Below are 27585 nucleotides of genomic sequence, written 5' to 3'. Positions count from 1 at the left end.
TAGGAGGTTAGATTAAGGCTCCCTAAGGCTTTCTAGAAACTTAACACCTACCAAGGAAGGTATCAACTTCAAACCCTAGCTTTGATTTTATGATTCCATTAAGTTTTATTGAAGCATTGTTAGTATTAAGGCTTGATCTTTGATTATAAGTAGTTTTGGTGGAGTTGTATTGGTTTTGAATATTGGGTCTTTGATTGGTTGGATAAATTGGTAAAACTTGGAGTTGGGGACTGAGTTTGTAGTATGATGGTTGAATATTGTTGTATTGGTGGTTGTGAGTGAATTGATGATAATTTAGAGTGTTAATTAAATTGGAAATCGCGTAAATATAAACGTCATAATGCCTGATTTTCCTTAACTGTTCTGTTCTTAACTTTAGGACCCGTGAACTCACTAAAAGATTCTAAAATTTTCCATGTTTAGATAGTTCATGTTACGATCTTCGTTTTGATATGTGGTTCGCTTGAATCCGATGTACGATTTAGGAGAAACGACCGTTTTAAGTAACGGCATTTCGCGAACGAACCATTACCCCTCGCCTTACTTTGAAACCTTAGTTAAGGCCCTTAAATGACTAATTGGAGTATGAAACAATTATGTAAAGTGGATTAGGCAGTTGGTAGAGTACTCGCGAAAGAATCTCCTTAAAATTCTTAATGGTTAATTTATTAAAAATGGTGGAGCCAAGGGTACTCGAACGACTTATGTGATTCATTAAGCGTAGAAGTGACCATAAGCAAACGTTAGGGTTCAATTGGTTAAAGTCTAGTTTCTTAAGCGACCGTGGTTTAATTCCGACTTATGTTGTTGTTCATAGGTTATCGGACCCACTCTAAGCTTAAGTCTAACCGGGAACACTCAGGCAAATTTTCTACCCGTTATACTGTTGTTGTGATGTAAATATATGTATATGCATTATCTTGTGATAAGTGCATGATTGTTATTAGCAAATTTTGCGATATATTGGAGCATGCTGATATGGTATATATGCATGTCTGTTTCATAATCTTGATATCTAATTGTTGATTCAAATGCTTATAAGTTGCATAATACCTATGCTAGAGATAAGCAGTAGTTGCGTATACCATTAGTATAGGGGATCCAAAGGTGAACATTTTCTAAACCGGGAGTCGATGTTCCCGAGTATAATATATATATATATATATATTTATTTATTTATTTATTTATTTATATATATATAGAAATAGTTTTCAAAACTATTAATCGAATAAGGTTTATTCGATAACTTTATTTTATTTAATGAATATTATTTTGAATATTCATTTGAGGACTTATGACTCCGCTTATTTTATTAAATGAATATTATTTTGAATATTTATTCGAGTACTTATGACTCCGCTTCTTTTATTAAAGAATATTCTTTATTTTATTAAAGAATAATATTTCGATAATCAAACTTATTTTCGATTATTCAAATGAAGATCGCACTTTCGTATAAGTATATCTTTGGTTATTTATTATTCATTTCAAGTATAAGTTTTAAAACTTCTACTTCAATTATTTTTATACGGATTATCCTTGTGGGAATATTATTTAAATAATAATATTCAGATATTTTCTAATATATCGGGACTGATTTATTACATTAAATCAGCATTACTCCAAACATTCTTAAAAATGTTTTCGAGTCTTCAAAATGATTTTAAAAGTTAGAGCGGATCCCAAAACTCGTTTTCAAATTTAAGATCTTCCTTTCGAAGGGGATTTAAATACTCGCTTTTAAATTAAGGGATCCGGCTCTGTGGTGTATTTTATATTCGCAACAAGGTTGCTGTTATGATAAATGAATTGATTACTTACCCAACGTTCGGGAAGTAAGTCCATCTAATTGAGTCGGTATAAGCGACAGGTCGGGGTACGGTCTATCAAAGTGTAAGTGGATAGGTGGCAGCCCATCAGCGCGTAAGAGGCCGGGTGGCGGTCCAGCACAAGGTCCTAATGAGGCCAGGGTGATGACCGGTGGGGGATTCATCCATCTACTAGTAGAAAAGGTTACTTATTGGTATCTTTTCCTGATCAGCAAGATATCGGGTTTATGCCAAAATTCTTTTCTTTCCAAATTCATTGGATATTGCAACTCTGTTCATACTTTACATGACAGAGGTTTTCAGGAAATGTATGAGAGATATATATGGATATATATATATATATATATATATATATATATATATATATATATATCGGGAATTAATGAAGTATCTCGTAACTTCATTTCATTCAATAATATTTCAAAGATTAAATCTATTCAAGTCTTATCTTGTAGTCTCATCTGTGTGATGAACTTTTGAAACTAATTATAACTTGAACGGTGATAGTTCAAGTAGTATTCGAAAAAGATATAAGTATATTGGAGTATCTTGTAACTTCATCTTTTCAACTTATATCTAGTAAATGATTATCTTATGCATGACAAAGATTTTCAGAAAAACGTTGAGACAAGGTTAGATATATGAGATCACCTTGCAACGATATTTTATACAGTTATAAACTGGAACTCTGTGTATAGTATACATGTCAGAGGATTTCAAAGATTTGAAAAGTATATATGTATATATATACTGAATATTTTGCGACTTCGTCGCATTAAAATAACAAACTTGGTTCATTTCTTCTTGACCAAGACTTTCATGAGTACTATGAGAATGCTCATATATTGTTAATTATAATACATATTATTTCGGTGGGCTTCTTTCATCACACAACAACAGATAGACAAGATGAACAGGATCAAGCTCCCAATTCGTGAGCGGTTAGGATACATTCCGCAGTTTCCTGTAGGCGTTGATGCTGTTGTAGCTGAGGTAGGAACTACCAATAGGCTAGTCTTTCAACTTTTGTTGTACCAGACTTATGTATATTTATGAATTGTAATAATGGCAAAGAATATGTAAATTTATTCAGAAACCCTTTTGAGCTGTAATGACTTATAATTGTGGAATAAAATGACTTGTGTTATTTTTGGTATTCATCTCTGAGACTATAACTTGTGGTGTGTGTGTGTGTATATTGTGGGGTCACGGTACGCAGTGGTTGGTTGTTTATTAAGATTAAGAGTTGTTAAGGGAATTGGAACTCGTGACAACCCGGATCCCCGACCCCGGATTTGGGGGTGTTACACGATCAGCTTACTTTGCAAGCCTATTCTGATTCAGATTGGGGTTCTTGTGCAGATTCTAAGAGATCAGTCTCAAGTTATATCATGCTTCTTAGGAATTCTCCAATCAGCTGGAAATCTAAGAAACAAGCCATTATTTCTAAAAGCTCTTCTGAGGCTGAATATAGAGCTATATCTTCTGTTGCTTCAGAAATTACTTGGCTTGTAAGATTACTTGAAGAACTAGGCATTACTGGTTTGAAGCCTATTACTCTGCATTGTGATAATCAGAGTTCCATCCACATTGCTAAGAATCCTGTACATCATGAAAGGACTAAGCATATTGAGATTGATGTTCATTTCACCAGAGATAAGGTTCTTGAAGGTTTACTACATCTTGCTTATGTTCCAACTGATTTGCAGTTTGCTGATGTCTTCACCAAAAGCTTGCCTTCTACTTAGTTCAACAGCCTGCGATAAACTGGGCATGACTCCTAGCCAACCAAGTTTGAGGGGGATGTTGCATATACTCATTCTCACTCTACTCACTCAAGTCAACAGCTCAAGTCAAGTCTAAGCTGACTTACATCAGTCAACAGGGCATAATAGTCTTTTCAGTCTAGAATGTTTGTTACTCAGTAACAAAATTCATTGTGTTACATTCTGTTAGATAAATAGCTTAGTCTTCTCTCTCATTTCCTACTTACTCGAAACTGGCTCATTCAAGATGAGATTTGTGAGAGATACAGTAGATTAAATTTAGTAATTAGTAGTTAGATTGTGAGCTGTGTGAATGTGTAAAGAATGATTGTTCATGTTGCTTGTTCAAGTTTTGGATGACGAACATTTATCTTTGTTATGTTGAATGTACCGTACATGTTTGATGTTATGTTTCCGCTGAATCAAGATTTGTAAGACTCTGCTAAAATTTATTTGAAGTTTATCATTATGCATGTCTTTTATAGTTAGTTGGTGATGTGACATGAAGACATAAAATGCATTATTGTTTTCAAATTTAGAATCTAGAATATATATATATATATATATATATATATATATGCATATTTGCATCCAAGGATAGAATCATTTGGAGTTAAAATTTTAAACATTTGATTTCAATTTATAAAAATGACAATATTTATAGCATTGCATTGAACTTGCTCTTAAACAGCTTATGGAAGTTCCCTGGTATGATGCAAGGCTCATATGGAGGCTACTAACCAAGCTACTGTTTTCTAAGTTGTGTTTGAAAAGCAAATTAGATTAAAGAGCAAACCAAATGTGGTTTTGATGTTGGTACTTGGTTGTGGTCTTTAAATACTAATACGGCTGATACTAGTTTTTGATATGTTGTTATTTTCTGGTAATTTTCTGAACTTGAGAATGATCTTTTTGTAAATCGATGTAACATATTATATGTAATTTGATTTGAAAATAAATTTCAGTTGGTTTATCTTAATTGATATCATGTTTACATTTATTTACGTAGAAATCGTGTTTTAAAATTAATTAATTTGTATCAACTTAAGCAATCAAAGATTACTAAACCAATAAATAGATTGAACAAATAAAAACTATCACTGCAATTGCTATAAGAGCTGCAATAGTAATTATAGGAAAAGTTTGATGAGCAACACTAATATTATCCTCAGAAGCTGCAGCTGAAACATGATGAAAAGTAATTAAGTACAAGGCTACAGATCAGAATCAGATGTAACAATGAGCTGAGATGGGATGTTTTTTCTTAACTACTTTATGAAGACTTGAATCTCCATAGGATATATGGTATTTTCTTGATTTTGGTTTATTGTAATTAATGCATTTTCTCTGTTCATGATGAAAAACCCACATAAACCTGCAGTCTTTTTCTGGCGCTCATTCTTAGTTGCAGAGAATTTAATATACTCGTGTTACATTTCTGCATTATCTTCTCTATATAACAAGGTTCCACAGAAAACCGGACCTAAGTACATTCGGATGTATCTCATCCTTGTGAAAAATAGTCTCACTAAGAAATGAAATTTATATGTGGGTGAATACGAATTTTACAGATATATATGACAGAGAATAAATAAATATCAGGTGACACGGTGTTATGTCCAAGTACCTCTAGCAATTATTTTTCAGGCTTTCGCGGTTTGCTGTGGAGCTCCCGACTTACTGGCAATAAGTTGCTCATAGAGGTCTCGGATTTTCAATCCAACAATTGTCTGAAAAAGACCTGTTCCGTTGTTGCTACCAGGGAAATCAGCATGCTTTAGCATTTGTTGTGTTACCTCACCATAGAACTTGGTCGAAATGTTGCTCAAATGGCTCTCAACGTAGATAAGCTCATCTAATCTGTCGAATTGTCCATCCATCTCCAACACAGAAACCTGAGATTGAAATGTCGAAACAAAGCAAACCGTAAGTACCAAATACCCCCTTGATTTGTTTATAAGTATGAACTGGCAAAAACTTACCTCATTGTCATAGTAGGAGTCAGGGCCATAGGCAAACTTGATGCCAGGGTAAGAGCAAGTGAGTTTCCTGCCACAAGGTATCCAAGAAATGGTTGAGCCTTCATCAAACAGGTAAACTGGACTGAAAAACTGCACTCCCTCTTTCATTATCAGCTTAACTCTCAGGACTTTCCCCTCATTATCGTCGGGAATAAGCTGTGTTGGCAACACTTCTATGACTGCATCTGCATATTGCTTTTGTGGATCTGCGTAACAGTGGATAATAAGCTAGGAAAACAGAAACAAACATGCTTGTCTATGAAAAGTCAAATGAAACTCGCATTTTACAAAGATAAAAAACAAGTAATTACCAATGTAAGCATCAAAGTCTGGCTTTCGGGCTTCAATACTGGCTTTAATACTCTCGAGGCTGTGTCCTCTTTCTGCCATGTCTCTCTACAGTTCATGCCAAACAATAGACTTAGATATACAATAACTTGTGCAAAGAAGGGATTAATTTGTGGGGAAATGAAGTAATTTACCTGGATTTTCCATGCAAACTTAACCTCATTACTGATATCCAAGTAGATACTGAAGTCCAAGAGGTCTCTGACCCTTTCGTCATACCTACACATTTTACCAACATAGTTAGTAAACCATCGATGTCAAGTCGCCTAGCGCACCTAATCAAAAGGCTTAAATGATGGAATGTTCTGATTTGACCCTGTTTTAGAAAAATGTTAAGCAAGTCTTACTGTCTTCAGTGCACAGGAATGTTCAATGCCTAAAGAAGAGACTGATGAACCTAGATTACAATTGTTGTTTGGACTTTCTCGTACGGAACTAGCCATCTTAACAATATACAATGCCTAGATCTTGAAATTGAATGCTTGTATAACACTAAAATACTAAAAACAAGTTGTGCTTCAACTTTGACACCCATAGTTTTATAAAGTTGGTTCTAAATTTTTAATTAGAAAGTGAATCATCTTTGACCTGTATTGGAATATTATTAAGCACTCCAATCATCTCTGTCGGTATATTCTATAGTCACTAAATTAAAAATGAATAAACAAACCTCGGAAACCATAAAAGCTTGCAGTTAAAAAATCTGGAGGGAAATAACAAGAGAATCATAAAGCACAAAGTCCAAAACTTGCATAAGAGTTACACACGCCGTAAAATGATCTACATTTTAAGGTTCTGTCGTATTAAGATTTTAAAAGAGTCGGTAACTTTGTTGAGTAACCAGTTCATCTAAAACTTAAAAGCTTAAGGTTTTAGATGAGCTGGTTACTCAACATGGTATCTGAGCTTAGGCTGGCGGCAGAACTAAGGTTCGATTCCCAGCCACCCCCAACATTCTCACAATTTATAAGATGGGCGCCGGTATTCCACTCTTCGACCCATAAATGGGTTTTCGAGTGAGGGGAGTGTTAAATATATGATCATATTGGGGCCTTCCTCTAACACCTTAAAGTTTTAGATGAGTTGGTTACTCAACAAACTTAATATAGCACGAGAGTGAAGATATCGAGTTTGAAACTCGAGAAGTCAGGGCATATTAACAAGAATGGATATTATAAATAGCAAGTTCTTATATCTGCAGAAACACTTACATTGGGTGTAGCCCTTCAATGACAAGGATCTTGGGGGGCTTGATGAGCTCTGGTGGGTCCAAAAGACCAGAAACATGGTTGTAAATTGGCTTCTGAACAGCAATACCATCTTTAATAGCCTTGACTTGTTCATACATAAGATCAAAGTCATTAGCTTTTGGGTCAAGTGCTGTCACTCCCTTTTCTTTTCTTCCAGTTCTGTCAAGTGAATGATAATCATCTAAACATATGACAGTTGTAGTGTCACTTATCAAAGTGTTGGAATCAGGGTTTCCTCCTCTTGGTGGCTCTGCAGCACCTCCAAAAACACTTGTAAGTCTTCTCATGAAAGTACTCTTTCCACAACCTGAATCAGCTGCTAAACCAATCACAATGGTTCCTGATTCTGCTGCACATGTTATTTCTGAACTGCCTGATCTCTTGTAGTTTGTTTTCTTGGAACCAGTGCTGTAGAAAAAGACTTGTTTTTGGTGAAATCCCAGGTGGGATTTTGCTGGTGTTGAAATTGAGTAGTTGGAATTTAGGGACTTGACATTGTAAACTGTGCACACTGCCATTTTTTTGGTTAAGTAAAACTATAACTTAAAGTTCCTCTTGAAGTGAATTTCCAAATGGGAAATTCAGAGGATTTTAAGGGAGGAAAATGGAGGTAAATTCAGTGTTGTTTGTAAGTATATTATTTGATGGTTTTGGTGAACATTATCAAATAGGATTTTGATTCTTTTGTGAGTATAAAGTGGAGAGTTTTTTAGTTTGAAAGATTAGATGAAGAGAATAAGAGGTTATGGTTAAAGAGAAAACATGAGGCTGTTTTGGTTGGATAGAAAAGCTGTTGAATTGATGAGGAGTATGCTGATGTGTGACTCAATTTTTATGGGTTTCTCTGACTACCCCTTGTTTTGGACAAGTTTGTAGGTAATATTAAGGTGTGGTATGAGAGGGACATGCTTGTATTATTTTAAGTTGCATGGGGATATAGTTGTCATCTACTGTTCATTCTGTTTTGATATATTGTTCATTTTGTTATCTTTTTCCCATTTATATGAGGTGTGTATGTGATGAAATATAGGCATGGGAGAAGCTTGGTGATCATTTTTTGCAGTTTGGATATTTAGGCTGCTAGGTGGCACTGAGCTAGTGGCTAGTTGAAGATGAGGAGATTAGGGTGTGGGGTGGAGTGGAGGAGATATGGAAGCTATATCACTTCCTCACTGTGGCTTATTGCCATCAATTGCAAAATCTGGATTGAGACACTTCCATTCCACAGAAGAAATGGCCATCATATGTGTGTGCATGTACTTGCTAGTAAACCATAGAAGCAGGAGCGGGGCGGAACTAGGATCATGAAACATCCGAGACTAAAATAATTTATCATTAATTTTTTGAGGCTAACCGGGACTTAAAGTAAAAAATTTAACATTTTTAACTAAAGATAGTGACTTTATAAAAAATTTCTTACTAAAATTTTTAGTTTAGCCGATACTTCAGCCTAGATTTGGTCAATCTTGGTTCCGCCTCCTGCTTAAAAGAAGTGACTATGATAATGAATACTCATCAAAGAACTTGAATTCATTGCAGATGAGACTGAAGACAAAAATTACCCAAGTATGGCCGAATTCTTTTGGTTCCACACTATGTTTGTAAATGTGTTAAATTTGTTGGAAAAACTTAGAGAAAAAAGAAGACACCTACATGTTTTTTTTGCAGAGAACTTGTACCGCTATATTTCTTGTTTTTCTTTTTCTCTCCTAAAACTCAAGGTAAACTAGCCATTATATAGGCTTTACAAACATATTAAAACAAACTATTACTAAAACTAACCACTACTAATTAATGGGTAAATTACATGTCCATAATTTACTTCATAACTCCACTACCCCACTACTAAACAATTCTAAAATAATATTTTTCTCTAATAATTAATCTATTGCTAAATATCTAATAATTAAATAAACAAATAATTAATAACTAAATTTAAGATTATTCCAACATTCACCCCCATAATCTTAAATTTACGAAGCACTTTATCTTCGCCTGTGATGCACTTCTCACCACCATCAATTTTGATGCACTATCTCATCAAAAACACTTTGGAGCACTTTCTCTCCAAAAACACTTTGGAGCACTTTCTCTCCACAACTCTAAAATAAAATTTCTTTCATGTCCTCTTGTGTCATGATATCTTTCTCATTATTTCCACCGCTCATGTTCCTCCTTCATTTTTATTCTTGCTTCTCTTTTCTTTTTCCACGTACCATTTCATCTTGATATTTCACTAAATATATATGGAGAAATTTTTAATGTCATTTGAAATCTCAGATAAATACTTAATATATATATATAAATGTATGTATTTTTATAAAAGTCTCACAAGCCCTAGAACATATAGCTCTGATACCATGTTGAAAAACTTAGAGAAAAAAGAAGACACCTACATGTTTTTTTTGCAGAGAACTTGTACTGCTATATTTCTTGTTTTTCTTTTTCTCTCCTAAAACTCAAGGTAAACTAGCCATTATATAGGCTTTACAAACATATTAAAACAAACTATTACTAAAACTAACCACTACTAATTAATGGGTAAATTACATGTCCATAATTTACTTCATAACTTCACTACCCCACTACTAAACAATTCTAAAATAATATTTTTCTCTAATAATTAATCTATTGCTAAATATCTAATAATTAAATAAACAAATAATTAATAACTAAATTTAAGATTATTCCAACAAAATTTGATGTCCGTCAGACGATTAATTGTAAAAAAAATATTATGGATTCTATTTAAATATATAGTGTTGATAATAGATAAAACTGGAATCATGCACGAATGATGCAAAAATTGTCATTCCTAAACTCAAAGCTCAGGGCAGTCAAGCAAGATAAGTGTATCTTACACAATATAACCTTTTAGAGCATACAGTTTGTAAAAAGCAAGGAAATATTTGTTGAAGAAAGTTCCTAAGCTAAGCTGACAGTGTTTCCAAAAGATTACTGTGTACAGGCACACAGCAGCAGCATATTAAATGTAGAGTTTTCAACTCTAACGTTAAGGTGATAACTAGGCTTAGATGAGCCTAACCAAAATGGGGGAGCAAAAAGCTGTTAAAAAACCACATATTGATTGACTATTGTTTAAAAGCAGAGTTTTGCAACATGCGGAGGCCACCTTAATTCATTCATTTACTATATAATAATCAGTTTGGTTTATGTTTAAGCTAATATAATAAAAAAAGGACTGCGAACTTAATAAAGGGGTCAAACCAGGAAATACTAAATAAAAGATGAAGCCACTGGAATAAAAGGAGGAGCCATGGTTTTATGGTAGTCAAAAGAGCCATGACTAGTGGACCATGGGCTTCATCTTTTGAGATCATTTGGATGGTTTTCTAAAACAAATTACTCCTATGGTTGTACACTGGAAATCAGACTTAAGGGCCAGAAATCACATTGTTTCCAAGTGGATTTGACCCAGACTTGGTCATTCAATATTACAAACCCTAACCAACTTGTTTTGTATAGGCCAACATTAGTTAAAAATGGTGCAAGTGGGCTTGTAAATGTGCACAAGGATGAAGCCCAACTCTAATACAACTATAGAAGAAGCACTCATTTTAACATATCAACCAAGAATATAGTATATAGCTACATGGACCAAATACTGTAGGACAATCCATATGGCTTGTAATGTTTAGTCCTTACCTAAGAAAATTAGTCATTTTCATGCTAAATTTCACCTATTTTTTACCCATCTTTTTTTGTCAAACATGTAATTTACAAAGTAATCTCTGCCCCTAAAAGTCTAGAACTAGTTCAACCAGTACTTTTGCGCTCTCGGGCTTATAAGTTCCCTGATAAGCTGAGATTAATAATGTGTTTCTTGATTATTAATTTCCTAGCCTAATAAGCAAATCTTCTCCCCTCTCCCTCCATGACCAAAGGTCTAGTGTTCAAATTTTCACTTTATTCGGCTTCAATTATAATTCTTTTAACAGAATGGAACATAGTGAAAAACTAAAAAAGTTGTCTGAAGTTCTTAATAACTTCTCATCTGTTATATGGGATTTTGAGTTCGACTCGGGCTCATTATGAGAATTTCTTAGAACAAAATATCCAATTGTAACTTGTAAGAGCCATAACCAATTGCCTTATTGTAATAAGCTGTTTGCAAAATAAATTCTTATGGAACCATGTATCTGCTGTTTGGTAGGACTCACAGAACAGGAGCAGAAGATTGAGCATTTGAGGCTAATAATTTCAAACTAATTAAAAAATATATATCAGAGCTTATTGAATTACAAGGAACATGCAGGAGATGTTTACATAGATAAACTTGTGATATTTGCGTTGAAACTTGGACATTCAAAAAACAAAACAAACAGCAGTCTGTGTCAGTGCGTTGTCTTTCATAAGTAATAGTATATTGTCACACTCCAACTACTAGTACTAATGCTGCTGGCTGGGTACAGCTTTGCTAGATTTAAGCAAGTCAGGTTGTTAATCACACCAACTCTCCCCAATAGCGCGTGTTCCTCATAACACACTAAGTACACGCCAACTGGCTGACAAGACACACTTGAGTTGAGTGCAAATTACAACCCTACCAATATCTTCTTCCTACATTTTTCAGCTCAACACCCCTCACGGCCTCACATGCATTGCCCCCCAAATATTTGGTCCGGTTTCTTCATTTCTTTTACAATTTTATATTTTCAACACTGTTTTCCTCATTTTTACATTTCTACTCAAATCATTAAATTAATAAAACAATTCTAAAACTTATTTAACCTATCCATTTTCTTAACTTTCTGTTTTAATAACTCTACTTATATCTCCTATAAATAAGTAAGTATATATTTTAACAAATCTCAAAATTCAGCCTAAATCAAATTCAGTACCACAAAAAATAAACGACTTGAGTTATTTATCACCCATAGTAATGACAAATTAATTCATCAAAAAGATACCGACCCAAAATTCAAAACTTAATCCAAATTATCTCATTAAAACCTGACACATAAATAATATATTACATATAATATTTTAGATGTACCATAAACAATTTACATATTTTTATTATATTATTAAATAGTGGTAGATAAATGTCCAAATAACACTTGTTTAGTGAATTATAACTCTTTATTTTAGTCTCAACTTTTAATATTTAAGATGTCATTTTACACATTTAGATAAAAAAAAAGTCTTTTAATGATAAAATACTAATTATTATTTTATTAACGTATCTTAGATTTTACTCACCAATTTGATTCGTGCAATATAATGTGTTTGACTCTTCTTAAGTAATGTATTTTAATTTTAGCAAATAATGGTGTTTGTATGTATAAATAATATTAAATATAATTACATTATTCGTAATTTTAAATATTCTAAAAATATCTTTTTTAATCCAAAACCCGATAGATTCAGATTTAAATAACCCAAAAATATTTGAATGTAAATTTTATAATACCCGATCCGAATCACCCAATTTCATCTCTAATCACCCACTTTCTTAACTTATCTCAACTTTTCTAAGTTTATAATTTTTATTTTTTTAATGTTATTGTCACTTTCTCCTATCAACTATTTTCTAAAATTTCAATAAATAATACTACTCTGTCCCAAACAAATGTTTACATTTGGGTTGAACAGGGAATTTAAAAAAAATGATAAAATAGTGGAAGAAAGTTAAAAAAGTGGTGGGACCGATTAATATTATATATATAAAATGAGTATAGTGGAGAGAAGTAGTGGATGTAGTTATTTTAAAAATTATAAAAACTTTACTATTTTTGGAAATTTTTGAAATGTAAACCATTGGAAGGTAGATAAAAAAGAAAGTGTAAACAAATGGGAAGGACAAAGGAACAGAGAGAGTAATTGAATACGGAAAGGAGAAAGTATTTTAAACTTCTACTTCCACTGCATTATTATTAAATTGATATCTATGACCGCCCTTTTCATCTCACTCGCACACTTTTTTCATCATCTCCCTTATTTTATTTCACCTTTCATTATCATTTATTAAATTTTTAAGCATATCTAACATGTTTAATCTTTTGGTCTTAGAATAGTTGCATTCATGTATATATAGCGGTATCTAAAGGCAGTCAAGAATAAATCCCATGCCTATCTATCACGCTAAGCCGCCAATCTCTCTCTCTCTCTCTCGCATAGTTGTTAAGTGAAGAGGGTAACTGAGTTACTACACAAAATAGTCAAGATTTTCTTAATTTGTTACACCCTTTTGTTTAATTTGTTTATTACACAGCTTAAACAAACAAATCATATAACAAAATGGGTATTTTTTCAAGATTTTCTTCAAGTAGAAATGGGCATCGGAGGACTCAAAGTGCACTTGTAAATCTCTCTCCTTTTTCAATTTATCTTATACTATTTGTTGTGTGGATTTTATATATGCATTTTGTTTATTGCCAGCTTCTGATTTGGGAAATGATTTGTATATCTGATTGTTTTTTGGGTTTTAAGTGTTTTTGATGATAGCCCTTTTGACCCTTTTCTTGTTTAGTTTTGTTTGATGAAAGATTTGGGGTTGACTTGTTCACTTTATGTTAGATTTGATGAATTGTGGTTGGTTTAGCCATAAAGTTTGAAACTTTTTAGGTTCTAATGACTTTTCTTGTTAAAATTTACTGTGTTAATTTAGTTTTATGTAAAATTTATTTATATTTTGTGAAATATTGGATCAAGAAGATGATTGAGCTTCCTGGTGTTCTTATGAATTGGTGGTTATTACTTATTAGTTTCCCTAATGAACCATATGTACACATTGCCTCATTAGATTATAGTTTGACTTTTGTAATGAGTTGACCTTTTGGACCCCTATGGTTGCTAAGTGGATTAGCATAGAATTATATGTTTTTTATGTAGGTTGTTGAGTAAATGGTGGTTTCTTGATTTCTTTTGTGTAGGATGATAGAACAGATTTGCATCCTAGCACCGAAGCGGGAGATGCTCCTGCTGTGCCTGGAGCTGCCTTTGCTGTAGGTCACGGTATTGAAGTAGCAATTGAGTTTAAGCCAGTTGAACACCCGATTGAGCCTTTTGACAATGATCAACCAATTCAATGTCCGATGCCTGAACCCTCCATACTCAATGTAAGCTTGTAACTAATGCTGCAGTTTTTGGAATTTATGCCTATTAGTATAGATGGAAGTTTGTGACTTTATGTAAAATGGAGAAGGGTATTAAACATATACTGGCATAACCAAGAGAGAAAACAGCTTACTTATTTTACCCTATGTCAGATACTTATAGAAGATACTTTAATGAATCTAGAAATGAGTACTTTGGTTTGGGTACAATTTGGATGCTAGGTAAATCTTTTCACTTATTGTAATATACTTATTTGGAATCAAATCCATGATTGTTGACTGAAAAGCTTTTAATCACCTTCATCTCATATTTTTGGCAATCTCACAAGCCGAAGATTGATAAACTATTTAGGAGTGGTCAGTGTTTGCGTTCTGTCATCATAAAGATAGTAGAAAGTATGTGATGGATCTTCAGCCCTTGGATGAAATAATATAGCCTGCTGTTTTGATAGTGTTGTAAGCACAAAATGAGAAAAATGAAACACTGGGAGCCATGGACTCCCATCCAAGAGTAGGCCTTAGACAACTACTTTGACAGTGTTGTATTGGCAAGTGGAATAAAGGATATCTGCGGGCTCACGTCCACGAGTAGATGAACCCATGTCTTAAGTTTTGTGGTTGTCTCGATCAATTACTGAGGTTCATCTTCCGTTGTTAAGTGTCTCTCTAAGGCTCTTGGAAATTAAACCACTTAAAAGTTAAAACATATATAAATATTCCTGTTCACTTTTCCCTTTACATACATACAATCATACATTAATATGAGGGAGTGCAATGTCCTTAAATGATCGTCCCCAACAAATTTGGGCCTTACATTGCTGATACTTCTAAATATTTGCAGCATTTTCCGCTATCGGACATGAATAGCAGAGCGATCAACGTCTTCTTAGAGTAGACTGGTGATATAAGATAAGAACTATAAACAAATTTGTGAAATAATATAGTAAAAAGATAATAAAACATCCGGAAAACGACTACCCTAACGAAGAATCTCAATTTCGAGAATCAGTCAAAATCTATGCTTATATTATGGGGGAAGATTACATCATTGAATTCTTTGCACGAAATATAGTTAAACCATTCAACATTAGATATAAAAATCTCATTCTATTTCACTTATGTTCCCATCAATGGGATTCTCTGCAAGCGGATGATAATGACCACCGTTTTCCCTTGGAATGCATATTTGTGCTGAAGGAAGTGGCACTAAAGTTGCTAGAAATACCTATATTAGACATGTTATGCCAAACTGACCCGGCCGTAAACTACATTTATTCAGATCAACACATGGTAGACGAGCAGACACGATACTTCATATTAAGGTTCCTGAGGTTGATGTCATTATGTAAGAGAAACTAGTATATTCCATAGGTGTATCCCATTCTGTAAGAGAAACTAGTATATGGATACTGCTTCTGCAAGCTTAGATTCTTATGATTTTGTAGCAGTGCATTAGAATTACATTGACATGTCGGAGCTGAAGAAAAGTGTTAGTGGTGATGATCACCAATTAGGGTCTGTGGAAATATTAATATCTGAAATTGTGTTTTGGTAGGGTGTATCAAATAATTTCCAGAGAGAATTCAAGAGAAAATAAAACAGTCAGGAATATGTTGGTGATGGTCCAAATTTTCAGTAGGGAACGAAACAAGTAACCGGTGTTCGGTAGCCTTGTGGCGTGTATAATGTTTTGTGGGAGAATCACAGGTAAATGGTCAGAAATGCAAGCCTAAGTTAGTACGTTGAGTTAATTGCTAAAGCGAGATATTGAAGTGTGGGTGATTAGTACAGATCAATATGCAACATGTTTGACATGATCTGTAAATTATTTTTCCGGAAATTAAAAGAAGGATGAGTTTGTATATGTGTTTTGGTTTTTAGCATAACCTCTGTTTGGTTACCACTTACCATTTTGATAGTTTTATATTAGAATTACAAAGGTTCTGCATTATTGTCATATATATATATATATATATAGATTATATAGACAAGTATGTAGACCAGTGGAGTCTGAAAGCACATGTACCTTCATTGTTTGTATGTGTCTTTGAGTCTGCGTGCTGTTGACGAGGTGTCCATAAATATTCTCACAACATTGTCTTTTCTTTGTGTGCTGCTCCTGTCTACATTATCAGGATGGAAGGATATGGAAGGAACGTGTATGTGCGGGAGAAAGGACTGAATTGCCCATTGTGCAGGAAGACACCCCCACAGGACCTGCCACAGCTGAAACGATCCCAAGACCCCCTCGGCCTCCTAGATCGCGATCAAACAGAACTATTCTTCCATCAGCAAGTGCCCCTGAACATAACATCCTTAAACTGCTTGAAGAATGCAACTCATCTGGTATTTAAGCCTTACATACAGCTGCCTCGTGATTAGAATGCCTTGTTACGATGCATGTGTACACTGTAAAGTCAAAATGAGCTCATAGAATTATTTTTTCTTTAAATGCATTGTATTATTCGTGTTTAAGTGACTTTCATAGAGTTGGATATGTATGTGCAATCATCTGAGTCTGAAAAACTTATATCATGTATATGTATTATGTATATTCCCTTGCCATACAAAAGTCTCAGTTTACTAGCAAAACTCTAAAGGGGTGTCCTTTATATTATCGGATGATTTTCCGAGTAATCTTTTCGACAATCAATTTAAAATTTAAGCAGTCCTATATATGCAGGTCTTTTCTGTTCAGGTTGATATAGGCACGGACTGCTTAAATCAGAAACAACTAATGTAACACTTAGATTAATGTCTTACATTGCGAATTGTAAAATTGGTAGTTCTCAATTCATAGGAAAAAATGATCCTGTTTGACATTCCGAATTGTAAAATTGTGGTTGAAATGACAGAATCGGATCTTGATCGAATTCAACTCGTATATAGATGAATCTGGCAGGGGCTTATTTGTGAGTTTTTGTTACTTATTTTAACCAACTTTGTTCACGATTTATGGATTTGGAGTTAACTGTGTTCAGTATCAAATTCAGCTTGTTTGAGAACTATAATTTAAGAATTTTGTTCGTATTCTTAAATTAAAGATTAAGCATGTAGTCTGGTAAGCTGCCTCTGATTCCGAGTATTTGCAGCGGTTGCCTAGTATGAATTCTAAAACTATTAAAATTAGCAAGCAAATCTCAAAGACGTTGATTTAGAACATACCATCAGACAAAGCGACAGAATTCAAGCCCTCAGAGACTAAAATTGCAATTTAGCAAGTTGCACCTGCTTATCAATTACACTAAAAAAAAGTTCATACAACATACTTGATTTCCAACCTGTCCTACACTAGTTCTTTTGTTAGGAAAAAAGAGACACGGTGATGCAATTACTTTCAGAGCTTGCGGGTGAAAGCGAATTTCATCAACCTTTTACCAGCAGTCTGACAAATCACAAACTAGCTACAATACCATTACAAGATTTTGACAATTCCGCGGGATGGATTTTACATGCAATACAACCATCCAATCCATGAGGTCTGAGGATGAAAGAAAATAAACCATCCGTGCTTATTTTGACTCTGCTTCTCTTCCTACTCTTTACACATCTAATGCATGAAGAACATGTACAGTAAATCACTCTTGCCTGATAAATGGTGAGGTACTCACATCTGTTGTACTGTAAAATGAATCCTCAATGTTACCGTAATAGTTCTCTTCCTTCTCATCATCCCACTTAACAACCTCCCTAATATACTTAAATGCTTCGTCTATTGTAACTCGGTCCCTTGCTCTAGCTTGCCAAACAAAAAGCTTTCGCGAAGTCAGAGAAGAATAGAGATCTTTGAACTTCATTGCAACATAGTAATAAGCTTGATTAGCTAGAGTTTGATTGTTGTGATGGGGTTGCACTGGGCTGAAGTCAGAGAACCATTCACAAGTACTTAGTGGGACCCGGTTGACATTCTCCTCGAAAAGATCATACTTGTTTAGAATTAAAACAAAAGGAGTATCTTTAAAGCATGGATGCTTAATCATTTTTTCAAATAGTTCTTTGCTTTCCATCATCTTGTTAACAAGAAGCACCCCGCTTCCACCATTCTCAGCGGAAACCGACATCTGTTCATAGTCGGTCAGTGCCACACAAAAGACAACTACACGAACATCTTCAAACATTTCCACCCACTTGCAACCATCAGTCATGCCCTTTGCATTTACTCTAATAAGTTGGTACCTATGAAGTAAAAAAGATTAACAAGAAACAGTCAGAAGTAAACCCAAAATTATAATCACAAGGAACTAGTTTGATACTAATGACTGGTGTTTTTCTTAACAATTCTACACACTCTGCAAAAACAATAGAAAAATCGTAACTTGGACAGAAGGGGTTAAAATTACATGGACCAAGTTGTCCCTGCATTTTACCAACTTCAAAGAAAAACAGTCTCCATTTTAATAAGATCTAATAAAGCCGATTCATCAAATCAGGACAGAGATGTAGTGTAAGATGAAACTTTCATTGCGAGAAAGTTGCCTAATATTGCAGGTAGGGGCAAGCCTTAAAAAACTTTCAATGTTATATTAATTTTACTCCAATGGCATTAAAGCAAGCCCTATTGCTAAATACCTACATGACAACATAATCTGTGGCAAAGAAGATTTTTACGTGCAACTGTTAAATAGCCATGGATGAGGTTTGCTATAAAACAAAAAGAAAATAAACAATTTACTACTACTGAATATGTGAATTGCCATTTATTTACGACTCACCAACAACTCCTGCAGAAGGCTACATCATTGTGTTTTATGTAAAAAAGAAAAATTCAGCGGGCCAACAAATATCCTCTACCTTTTTTAATCAATATTTCCAAGTGTGCAACTATTAGACTCATGCAATAGAAAACTAATTACCTGGTCAAAGGTGGGAGTTGAGCTTCCATGTTATCTGTGTAGGTTTCAGACATTGGGCTACGATCATCCAGCGAGAACTCTATAAAAGCCAGACCATTCCCCTGGGTGACTCCTTCTGCATATAGTATGTCTCTTTCTGACGGTTCATATTCATTACTAGATACTTCGACAGCCTGAAAGTAAGTAAAAAAATAAAACTGAATGGCTCTTTAACAGCTCTCTAATTAGGACGAACTAATGTAACTAAAAAAGAGAAGACAAGCATAAACATCTAACACTTGTGGTAACTGGTAACAAACTGAGGTGAAGATGCAACGTGTAAACATGTTAAGACAATATATTTGTTGTTTAAAGGACAAAATCCCCACAAAGGATATTACTGAAGCCCAAAAAAATTAGAAATTCTGGAAAAACTATTTATAAGTAAACTTTAATAAGAAAGTAAAATACTAGAAGCGAAAGTAAAATTAGAGAAGTAATCAGCCCGGCCCTTCATATAATGACAAGGCTTCGAGTTTGGGTCATTTGACTGTAGAGGGTATTAATCAGTCTTACAGAAACGTAACATATAAAACGCTATGTTAAGGATCAACTTTGACCAATTTAACTTATTGACGAGGAAGGGAAGTGGAAAAACGAGAGGTTTAATTTATCTATTTTTTTGCTAGTTAAACACACTCACACACCCACCTTCGAACCCTCAACATCCCGTAAAGGGAGCAAGGGAGATACTGCTACACCAAGTGGTGTTGTGTGTTGCTTGAGAGAATTGAACTTGGGTCTTCCCTTATTATATGATATATCTATATGTAGCATTTAAAAAAATTATCATGTATACAATTGTTATGTAGGCACTACTTATTCAGTTTATTTATATTAAGGCCAATTGTTTATGGGCCTAAATCCTTATAGAGTTTTATTTCTTAGTATCACGATGTACCTCTATTTCAATACACTTATTTAATATACAGTGATTTTTATATCAATATTGAATTGAGACTCTTTGTTGATGGGTTGCAAACCATCTGCATATGTGAAACACTTGGTGTAGTGGAATGTCTGCATTTATCCACCCTTGTTTATCTTTTACTGTGTTTAATTTCATATATTCATTGTTTATTAACTTCAATTTGATGTGTGCATATGGATTGTCAACTGATTACAGTCTTAATGCAACCAAATGTAAGTACTTGATGAATATACAAGTTTCTATCAGAAGGAACTCATTTGTTTTGAAAGTGATTATATAACCAACAAGCATCTGCTCCCACTCTTCTGTATAGTAAATATAGTTATATTCTTGAAGTTGAAGGTAAATTAATTACCCTGTCTAAGAAGTATTCTGCTACGTCAGGAAGGAAATGAAGCTCATCTTTTCTCTTGTATGTTTCCTGTATAGCAGGGTCTTTCCACACTTCTTCAACCAGTGGAGCATACTCACGAGTTGCTGCAGGGAAGAATGCATCCAAATCACCCGTGGCTATAATGTCTAAGAGCCAGTCTGAGAAATGCTTTAACCTCGTGTTGATAGAATATATACATTGACTATTCTCACCAGAATCAACCTCTCCGCCTGAAATAATTTGAATCTAATGAGATTGTACACGTCCATGCTTGGTGCGCATTGGTCGAGTGATCACCCAAAAAATAATACTGAGAAACAATGGGAAGGCAAAAATGGACTGACTAAAAATGATAAAATAACAGTGAAGGGTGTATTTTTGAAATAATAAAGTACCTGCTTTAGTGGCTAGATCAAGAGAACCTAAAGAATTTTTCCTGAGCATGGTCTCCTCCTCAAAACGTTCTCGTCCGTCAAGTAAAATGCTGAGATACTTGTACATGTTGCTCTGGATCATAAGCTTAATGTCTTGTAATTCCTCAAACGAAAATCTGTTCCCGTACAAAAATTTTGCCTGTTCATCAAGATAAAAAGAATCAAAAACGAACTTCGACTTGCATAACAATTATGATTAAGTTGTCTAATTTATTGAACATACAAATGGACAAAATCTAAAGAACAGAACCGTCGTTGGACTATCGGTATCATCAGGAGAAAGCAAGGAATTAAATACAAAGAGGTATGACTTGAAAGTCGAGTATGGTAAAAGAAGTTAACAAGTTCCAAATTCAGTTCTCGACTAATAATTTGTGGCATTCAGGATTGGGCTAGATGTTCAATACATTTACAGAATTACTAACAAAACCTAGCACGTTCACAATCATTTGCAATTAATCAATACCTACAAACATAATCAGAAGTTAAATAATCCCACTTTATATTACTTAGCACTTCCCCATCGTCTCTAGGTTAATAATGTGAAATGGAATCAACATGTTTGCATCGAGATTACACATACTATTTTCATGTCATTATTCATTCAGGCATCAGATTGTCACTTGTCAGTGATTTAGGGAGCTTACTTAATCCTGAAATTCATTTCTGTCCAGGTCGGAGAAATAAACCGTCAAACAAACCAAATACTTATTTACAATTCAAGATTATGAGGCTTACATATCTTATAACCGGGGAGCGCTTCATGTGATTACGATATATGTAACACTCTTATTTAGCAAACTTATCCCAACTGGAGTGCAGAGGCTATTTTCTTGGAGGTAAAAACATAGAGTTGTAAGAATCTTAAACTGTGGTACAAATTTCAGTTTAATCTACAAAATCTTGAATAATGGTCCCAAATATCATTTTATGGCAACAAAAAATTTCTCTGACCCAGGAAAACATTTTGCAAAGTCTTGAGATGGTTCATCCATTCCATAAATGAGGAAAATCTTTTTAGTATTAACATTTTCATTAAAAAAAATCAGACATCATATTCGAATGCACAGCGGCACAACCTAAAACTTTTCTATGCAAAAATGAAATACCTGCTTGAAAATGGTGCTAGTTCCAGAACCTTCAAGTCCCATTAGAAAAATCTTCTGAAGCTTTTTCTGCTCTAGATAGTTTGGGACAGTGGTATAATTGCTAGGCTCGTCTCTTTGTCCATGAGGCTGACCACGTGGCACAGGCAAGGAGAAAAATGCGCAGACAAAACGAGTTAATGCCTACATGACATGAAAAATTCTTAATGTTAGTTCATGATTTGGAATTCTTCTATATCATATAATATTTTGAAGTAGGTGTGGTTAGTGCAAACCTTTTCCCAGATATTTCCCCTAATATTATTTTGACCCTCTTCCTCATAACGACCATCATCATAGACCCAGAAATGTGTATCACGAGGACATTGAACGTTTGCCATCTGAAACAGAGCAAGTCAAGCTTAGAAAACTTAGAATAAGCTGTCAGTAATGAACTCCAAAAAAAGGGTACATTTATTTTAAATAGAACTGAGCACATGATACAAAGTACACACTATCAGCTGCATGAATAAAATAAAGTTTGTCATCAATTCTTGCACCAGAGTCTAACATATATCGACTCAATCACTTTTGTTCATTAGTTTTATAAACTACAGTATTGACTACGGCAAATTTGAGTACAAGCTGACACTGCAATTAATATAGACCGTGTATAAATCGATACAGACATGAAAAAATATAGAAAAAAATTACATCTACAGTAAACAGCAGAATCACATATTAATATGGCTCCACATTTTTACTTAAATATTCAAGAGACATACATGATATTGTACATGGAAAGAATGATTTTCCCAGGCTACCTGGACATACAGTAGAATGGTGTTATCCGTGGTGCATGGTTGATCGTGGTGCTAAGTCTTCTTCTAGAGAGACAGTACTAGATGATACAGTGATAATTTGAAGAACGTATACTAGCAGATGCGTAGACCATAGTACCCGACAAAGGACAGGGAAGTATTTAGCAGAACATATTAAATATGACTCGTTGATGGAATGGTGGCATGCACATGACAGAACCAATTTACACACTGACCACCCGGGATTAATTACTATTCTCTACAAGGACAACAGAGAATATGCCCACTTGTTTGTATTGGCAGGAACAGGATGCAAAACCACAGGGTCCCAAAATTTAAAATTTTGAAAATAAGAAAAATTAGCGAAAAGCCTTTGGATGAGAAAATAGATTAATAAATCTGTTTACTTGTTGATACCAAGAGTCGGATTCAGGACCCGGTGATAAAAAAAATTGAACTCAAATCTAGCTCCCTACAAGAATCCTTCGTAAATTTTGGGTATATTTAGTTCTAAAAAATATTGAAGACAATCCCCTCCAATGATGCTCATGTGTACACGTAGAGTTTAAATGGGAATCTCCTTACTAACTAAATACAAAAAGATGTTATAATCTATTTGGATTTTGGAATGGAGGACTTGGGTAGTTTTTCAGTAGTTCATTAGCTATCAGTATTACAATTACGAACTTCAATTAACAAAGTTACAGGTTCAAAGCAATCCAGGGCTACTATAGAGCAGCAAACAGAGCAATATAACATTTCAAAATTTGTATGGCCTCTAGTCTATCTAGATTAAGAGGACATCTATAAGACCCATAATTCCACAATCTGAGACGGTACTGGAACAGTTAAAAAATACAACAGATATCATCCTTTTTTTATGTGGAAGTCACTCTATCTAATGAAATGAAATATCCACTTCACATTAATTTACATATATGTAAACAGAATATGGTATAATAAAAGACTAACCTTTAGCACTCTTAATTCAAGTTTTGTAATTTCTCGACCATTTATGTAAACTTCAGTATTACCGTTGCTTGCATTTGGGCTGAGTTTTCCAGAAAAACTTAAATTTGAACTAATAATTCTATCTGGTTTTTCACCTTCCTGACAAACAAAACCAGTATAGATATCATTAGCAGTAGTTTCCCTTCAAAATGTTAATAATAATACCATCAGCATGAGAAGTATGAAGATAAACCATTACCTTTCCCCACATGCCAGATTCCTTGTCATACCAATATCTACCAGGATTCAATTTTCGAGGAGGTAGAGGGCACCCAAGGAGCTCAGACATCTCTTCTGGCTTCAGCGGATATCCGTTCACAATCAGCTGCTCTGGCCGTAGTTGATTAGCTGAACATTCTTTCTCGGCTTTCATTATCTGCTTGACTTCTAATGGGCTGAGTAATCTAGACAGTAACCTCGAGTGTCTACCCAATTTCATCCTATTTGATTCATCAATTGGCTCCCCAATGCAAGTAACACATTTACGCCCCTCAGGCATTGAACCCATAGCCCTAAGCACACAATTGCTACAATACTTTGCATCACAAACCAAACACGACTCCTTCGTTTCCCACTTCCCTTTTCCACAACGGTAACACACTCTTCTTTTTGCTTTCTTTTTCTTCTTTTTCTCCTTAGTAACTCCAACATATTCAGGATACCCTGGTTCCTCCTTGTCCACCTCTTTACTTTCCGTTCTATCAACTGTATTAAAAGTAACAACCGGGGCTCTTCTAACCGACTGTTGACGAACATTATTACGTTGATTGTTTACAGAGCTCGGTGAACCAGAAAACGAACCCGAAGAAGAATCACGGTTGTGCAACACAGACACCTCAGACTCCGAACTTCCTGACACTCTAGGACTACGGTTAGGTGAACTATTGACATTACCAGCAATGCGAGATACGGGCAAAGATATTGGTTCCACAACTGGCGGAACATCTCCACTACCCGCCCTTTTTGCATCCGAAAAAGAATCATCTACCAAAGATGCTGTCGCAATCGATGTCGAATTCACATCAACAGGTTCTACCTTAGGAAGCTCATAAGACACTGGAGGACCACTATACTCCATTGCTATCGAATAATCAAGATCAGACTCATTTTCGGGTATTACAGCCCCAGGAGGGAGCATCTTCCTAACTATCTCCCTCCAATCCTCACCCTCATTTCTCTCCATCTCTATCGAAAAATCAACACCTCCCAAATCTTTAACTAAAAATTCTCAATTGTCACCCGCAAATCACAATCTAAACCCCTAATTCAAAACCCCACATCAAGAAAACTAATCATAAAGAGGGTAGTTCCGTAACTTTGAAAAACAAGCCACTTTTAAGTCAAAACACAGATAAAGTTACAATCTTGACATCAAGCTCCAAGACCCACAAATCAAAAACACACAATAAATGAAGTTGAACTTCACAATTCAAAAAAAAGATTCGAACTTGAAACAAACTAGCAACAACCCAACTCAAATAGTACTAGAAATTTTCATAATCAAACACAAAAAAAGGGACTTAAGGAGCTGAAATTACCAAGTAAAAATGAGCTGAAATCAGCAAAGCATGGGGAGTCAAAGAAAGCCAAACAAACAAACAAAAGGGTATAAAGAGTGGACAGTGGTAATAAACATGCCTCAACTAATTAAAGAAACAAGATAAAAGAGTGAAAATGTTAAAAATACATATATAAAGAAGTGAAAAAGAAAAATCTTTTGGAAGAAAGTTAAAGACTTTATGAGAAAAGAAGCGAGGAAGAAAGTGGGTGAAAAATGTGGAAATTGAAGGAGAAAAGGACAAGCTCCAAAAGTGAATCCGAGGAGTGGGTGTGGTGTGCGTGCACTGTAGTGTTTTCGGAGTTTTAGACTATCTTTACATCATGTCCCATTTAAAGTTTATCCAATTTAGTCATGAACAAAACGAATCATTCCAATTTTTTTAACAAGTTTTCGATAAATTTAAGTCGATAAGGACTTCAACATAATAAATTTCATATCTAATATTTACATTTTTTTTTGGAAATTCTCAATACTACCATCTTATAATTGGTTTTTCTGGATGGTACACAAAAATATTTCGACTTCCGGACGGTATCATTTTATTATTGACTGTTTGTAAGAAATACAATTTATGTCAACAAACGTTGATCAAACGTTGGTCAAACATTAAGTCATTAAGAAATGACCCTAAAAATAATCGAAATTGAAAAATAATTACAACCATATGACATTAACAACATTGATATATTATAATGAGAATAATCAATTCAAGATAAAAGCTATTTATAAACATTCAATATTCTGAGTTTTTTTTGCAACAATACCAGACCACAATACCACAACAATTCCTTAAAATATCCCAAAATATCAAACTAAACGCAAATAACAAAATGCCAACTTTCGGTCTGCAAAAGGTAGGAGGTGAGAGAGTGATGACTTAACGTTTGACCAACGTTTAACCGACGTTTGTTAACAAAAATGGTATTTCTCGGAAACAGTCAATAATAAGATGGTACCGTCTAGAAGTCGAAATTTTTTTGTATACCATCGAGAAAGCCAATTATAAGATGGTACCATTGAGAATTTCTTTTTTTTATATTTTATTAGAGTCAGGCTCATGGACATATGAGGGTTTGGTTGGAAAAAATTTGACTTTAGTTCAGTCAACAAATTCAGTTACAATATTTGTGAGTAATATTAGTGAACATATTCGTTCAGATCAGGCTTTTTTTCCGAATCGGATTTTCAGATTTTTTTGAACATCTCTATATGGTGATTAAAAGTCAATGATCAATATTTATGAGTTGTTCCTTGAACCTAGTTCGTGAGCTTTTCGTAAATATATTCGTGAATAACTATTTTCTTAGTGAGTCGATACACGAACAAAAATTTTGACTCGATAAAAGTTCGAGTTCGAATTCTATATATTTCTAACAAGCCGAAACATAAACAAGACACGATTCGGCTCGGTTTGGATCATTTACACCCATGGACCTAGTTAGAGCATTGCTAATTACTCCAAAGATATCTCTCAAAACTTTTACCGAATGATGTGAATAATACATGATGGATTTTAATTTATATAGGGGTTACTATAATAGAAATCAATTTTATAATAGAAACTAAAAATCAAATAATTTTTTTTAAATCACTTCGAAATATATCACATATGTTATGCAAATCGATCGTTGAGAAATATATCGAATTTGGAGAAATTTTTGCGGAAAAGAATTGGGGTATTTAATATTTTTTTCAATGTAGTATGTTATGAGCAAACGCGTTACATAGTCGAGTTCATTCAATTTTTTTGAAAAATATCTATGCAAATTCAAGTTCAGAAATTAATTGTGAATTTTATGTCTTATCAATTTATTTTTATTATGATCAGATTTGAATTTGGTTGATTCAAACTTACATTTGAATATTATATGATCAATTTTGAGTAGTGACAACAATTCCCAATTGATTCCCGAATTTTTTTATGAACATATTTTAATTTGTTATGGTATATGTATGCATGTGAATGCCATCTCATATTTGAAAAATACCAATTACCGGTGTTATGAACATTTGGGTAATATTTCGGGAATCATATTGGCATCTAGCATTTTGAAGAAAAATACACATTATTTATCTACATTTCAAAATTAAAAAGTCAAAAAATAATTAAAAAATAATGAATTACCAAAAATTTTATTGGGTCTGCATGGTTTATATCTTGAATGTTAAGAATATATCAGCGAA

General features: G+C 34.1%; 3 protein-coding genes across 3 annotated transcripts; 1 reads left to right on the top strand and 2 right to left on the bottom strand.

Annotated features, from left to right (window-relative positions):
* Positions 1-5000: 5000 nt before the first annotated feature.
* LOC141671035 (phosphoribulokinase, chloroplastic-like) lies at positions 5001-8076 on the bottom strand. The gene is made up of 5 exons (XM_074477113.1): positions 7176-8076; positions 6099-6183; positions 5928-6012; positions 5578-5822; positions 5001-5490 (listed from the first exon to the last, which is right to left on the bottom strand). The coding sequence occupies exons 1-5, from the start codon at positions 7730-7732 to the stop codon at positions 5239-5241; spliced, it is 1224 nt and encodes a 407-aa protein (XP_074333214.1). The 5' UTR covers positions 7733-8076; the 3' UTR covers positions 5001-5238.
* A 5065-nt stretch (positions 8077-13141) lies between these two features.
* LOC141671838 (uncharacterized) lies at positions 13142-16885 on the top strand. Its single transcript, XM_074478223.1, has 3 exons — positions 13142-13538; positions 14111-14296; positions 16429-16885. The coding sequence occupies exons 1-3, from the start codon at positions 13476-13478 to the stop codon at positions 16645-16647; spliced, it is 468 nt and encodes a 155-aa protein (XP_074334324.1). The 5' UTR covers positions 13142-13475; the 3' UTR covers positions 16648-16885.
* A 607-nt stretch (positions 16886-17492) lies between these two features.
* LOC141671117 (extra-large guanine nucleotide-binding protein 3) lies at positions 17493-25644 on the bottom strand. The gene is made up of 8 exons (XM_074477243.1): positions 24040-25644; positions 23802-23939; positions 22305-22409; positions 22033-22212; positions 20885-21062; positions 20472-20719; positions 19147-19319; positions 17493-18469 (listed from the first exon to the last, which is right to left on the bottom strand). Exons 1-8 carry the CDS (start codon positions 25021-25023, stop codon positions 17872-17874), a joined length of 2604 nt encoding a protein of 867 aa, XP_074333344.1. The 5' UTR covers positions 25024-25644; the 3' UTR covers positions 17493-17871.
* Positions 25645-27585: the final 1941 nt, after the last annotated feature.

This window comes from Apium graveolens, chromosome 7 (genome assembly GCF_009905375.1).
Source record: "Apium graveolens cultivar Ventura chromosome 7, ASM990537v1, whole genome shotgun sequence".
NCBI lineage: Eukaryota > Viridiplantae > Streptophyta > Magnoliopsida > Apiales > Apiaceae > Apium > Apium graveolens.
This window is presented reverse-complemented; position numbering and strand designations above follow the sequence as displayed.

What these genes read in the sequence shown, in the direction of transcription:
- LOC141671035 (XM_074477113.1), bottom strand. Translation starts at nt 7,732, where the DNA reads ATGGCAGTGTGCACAGTTTACAATGTCAAGTCCCTAAATTCCAACTAC. An exon ending in ATTGAAGGGCTACACCCAAT is followed by an intron (nt 6,184 to 7,175) that starts GTAAGTGTTTCT and finishes TAAAATGTGTAG; the next exon opens with GTATGACGAAAGGGTCAGAG. An exon ending in AGACTTTGATGCTTACATTG is followed by an intron (nt 5,823 to 5,927) that starts GTAATTACTTGT and finishes ACTGTTACGCAG; the next exon opens with ATCCACAAAAGCAATATGCA.
- LOC141671838 (XM_074478223.1), top strand. Translation starts at nt 13,476, where the DNA reads ATGGGTATTTTTTCAAGATTTTCTTCAAGTAGAAATGGGCATCGGAGG. An exon ending in GGAGGACTCAAAGTGCACTT is followed by an intron (nt 13,539 to 14,110) that starts GTAAATCTCTCT and finishes TCTTTTGTGTAG; the next exon opens with GATGATAGAACAGATTTGCA. An exon ending in CTGAACCCTCCATACTCAAT is followed by an intron (nt 14,297 to 16,428) that starts GTAAGCTTGTAA and finishes CTACATTATCAG; the next exon opens with GATGGAAGGATATGGAAGGA.
- LOC141671117 (XM_074477243.1), bottom strand. Translation starts at nt 25,023, where the DNA reads ATGGAGAGAAATGAGGGTGAGGATTGGAGGGAGATAGTTAGGAAGATG. An exon ending in GGGGAAATATCTGGGAAAAG is followed by an intron (nt 22,213 to 22,304) that starts GTTTGCACTAAC and finishes CATGTCATGTAG; the next exon opens with GCATTAACTCGTTTTGTCTG. An exon ending in TGATCTAGCCACTAAAGCAG is followed by an intron (nt 20,720 to 20,884) that starts GTACTTTATTAT and finishes AAATTATTTCAG; the next exon opens with GCGGAGAGGTTGATTCTGGT.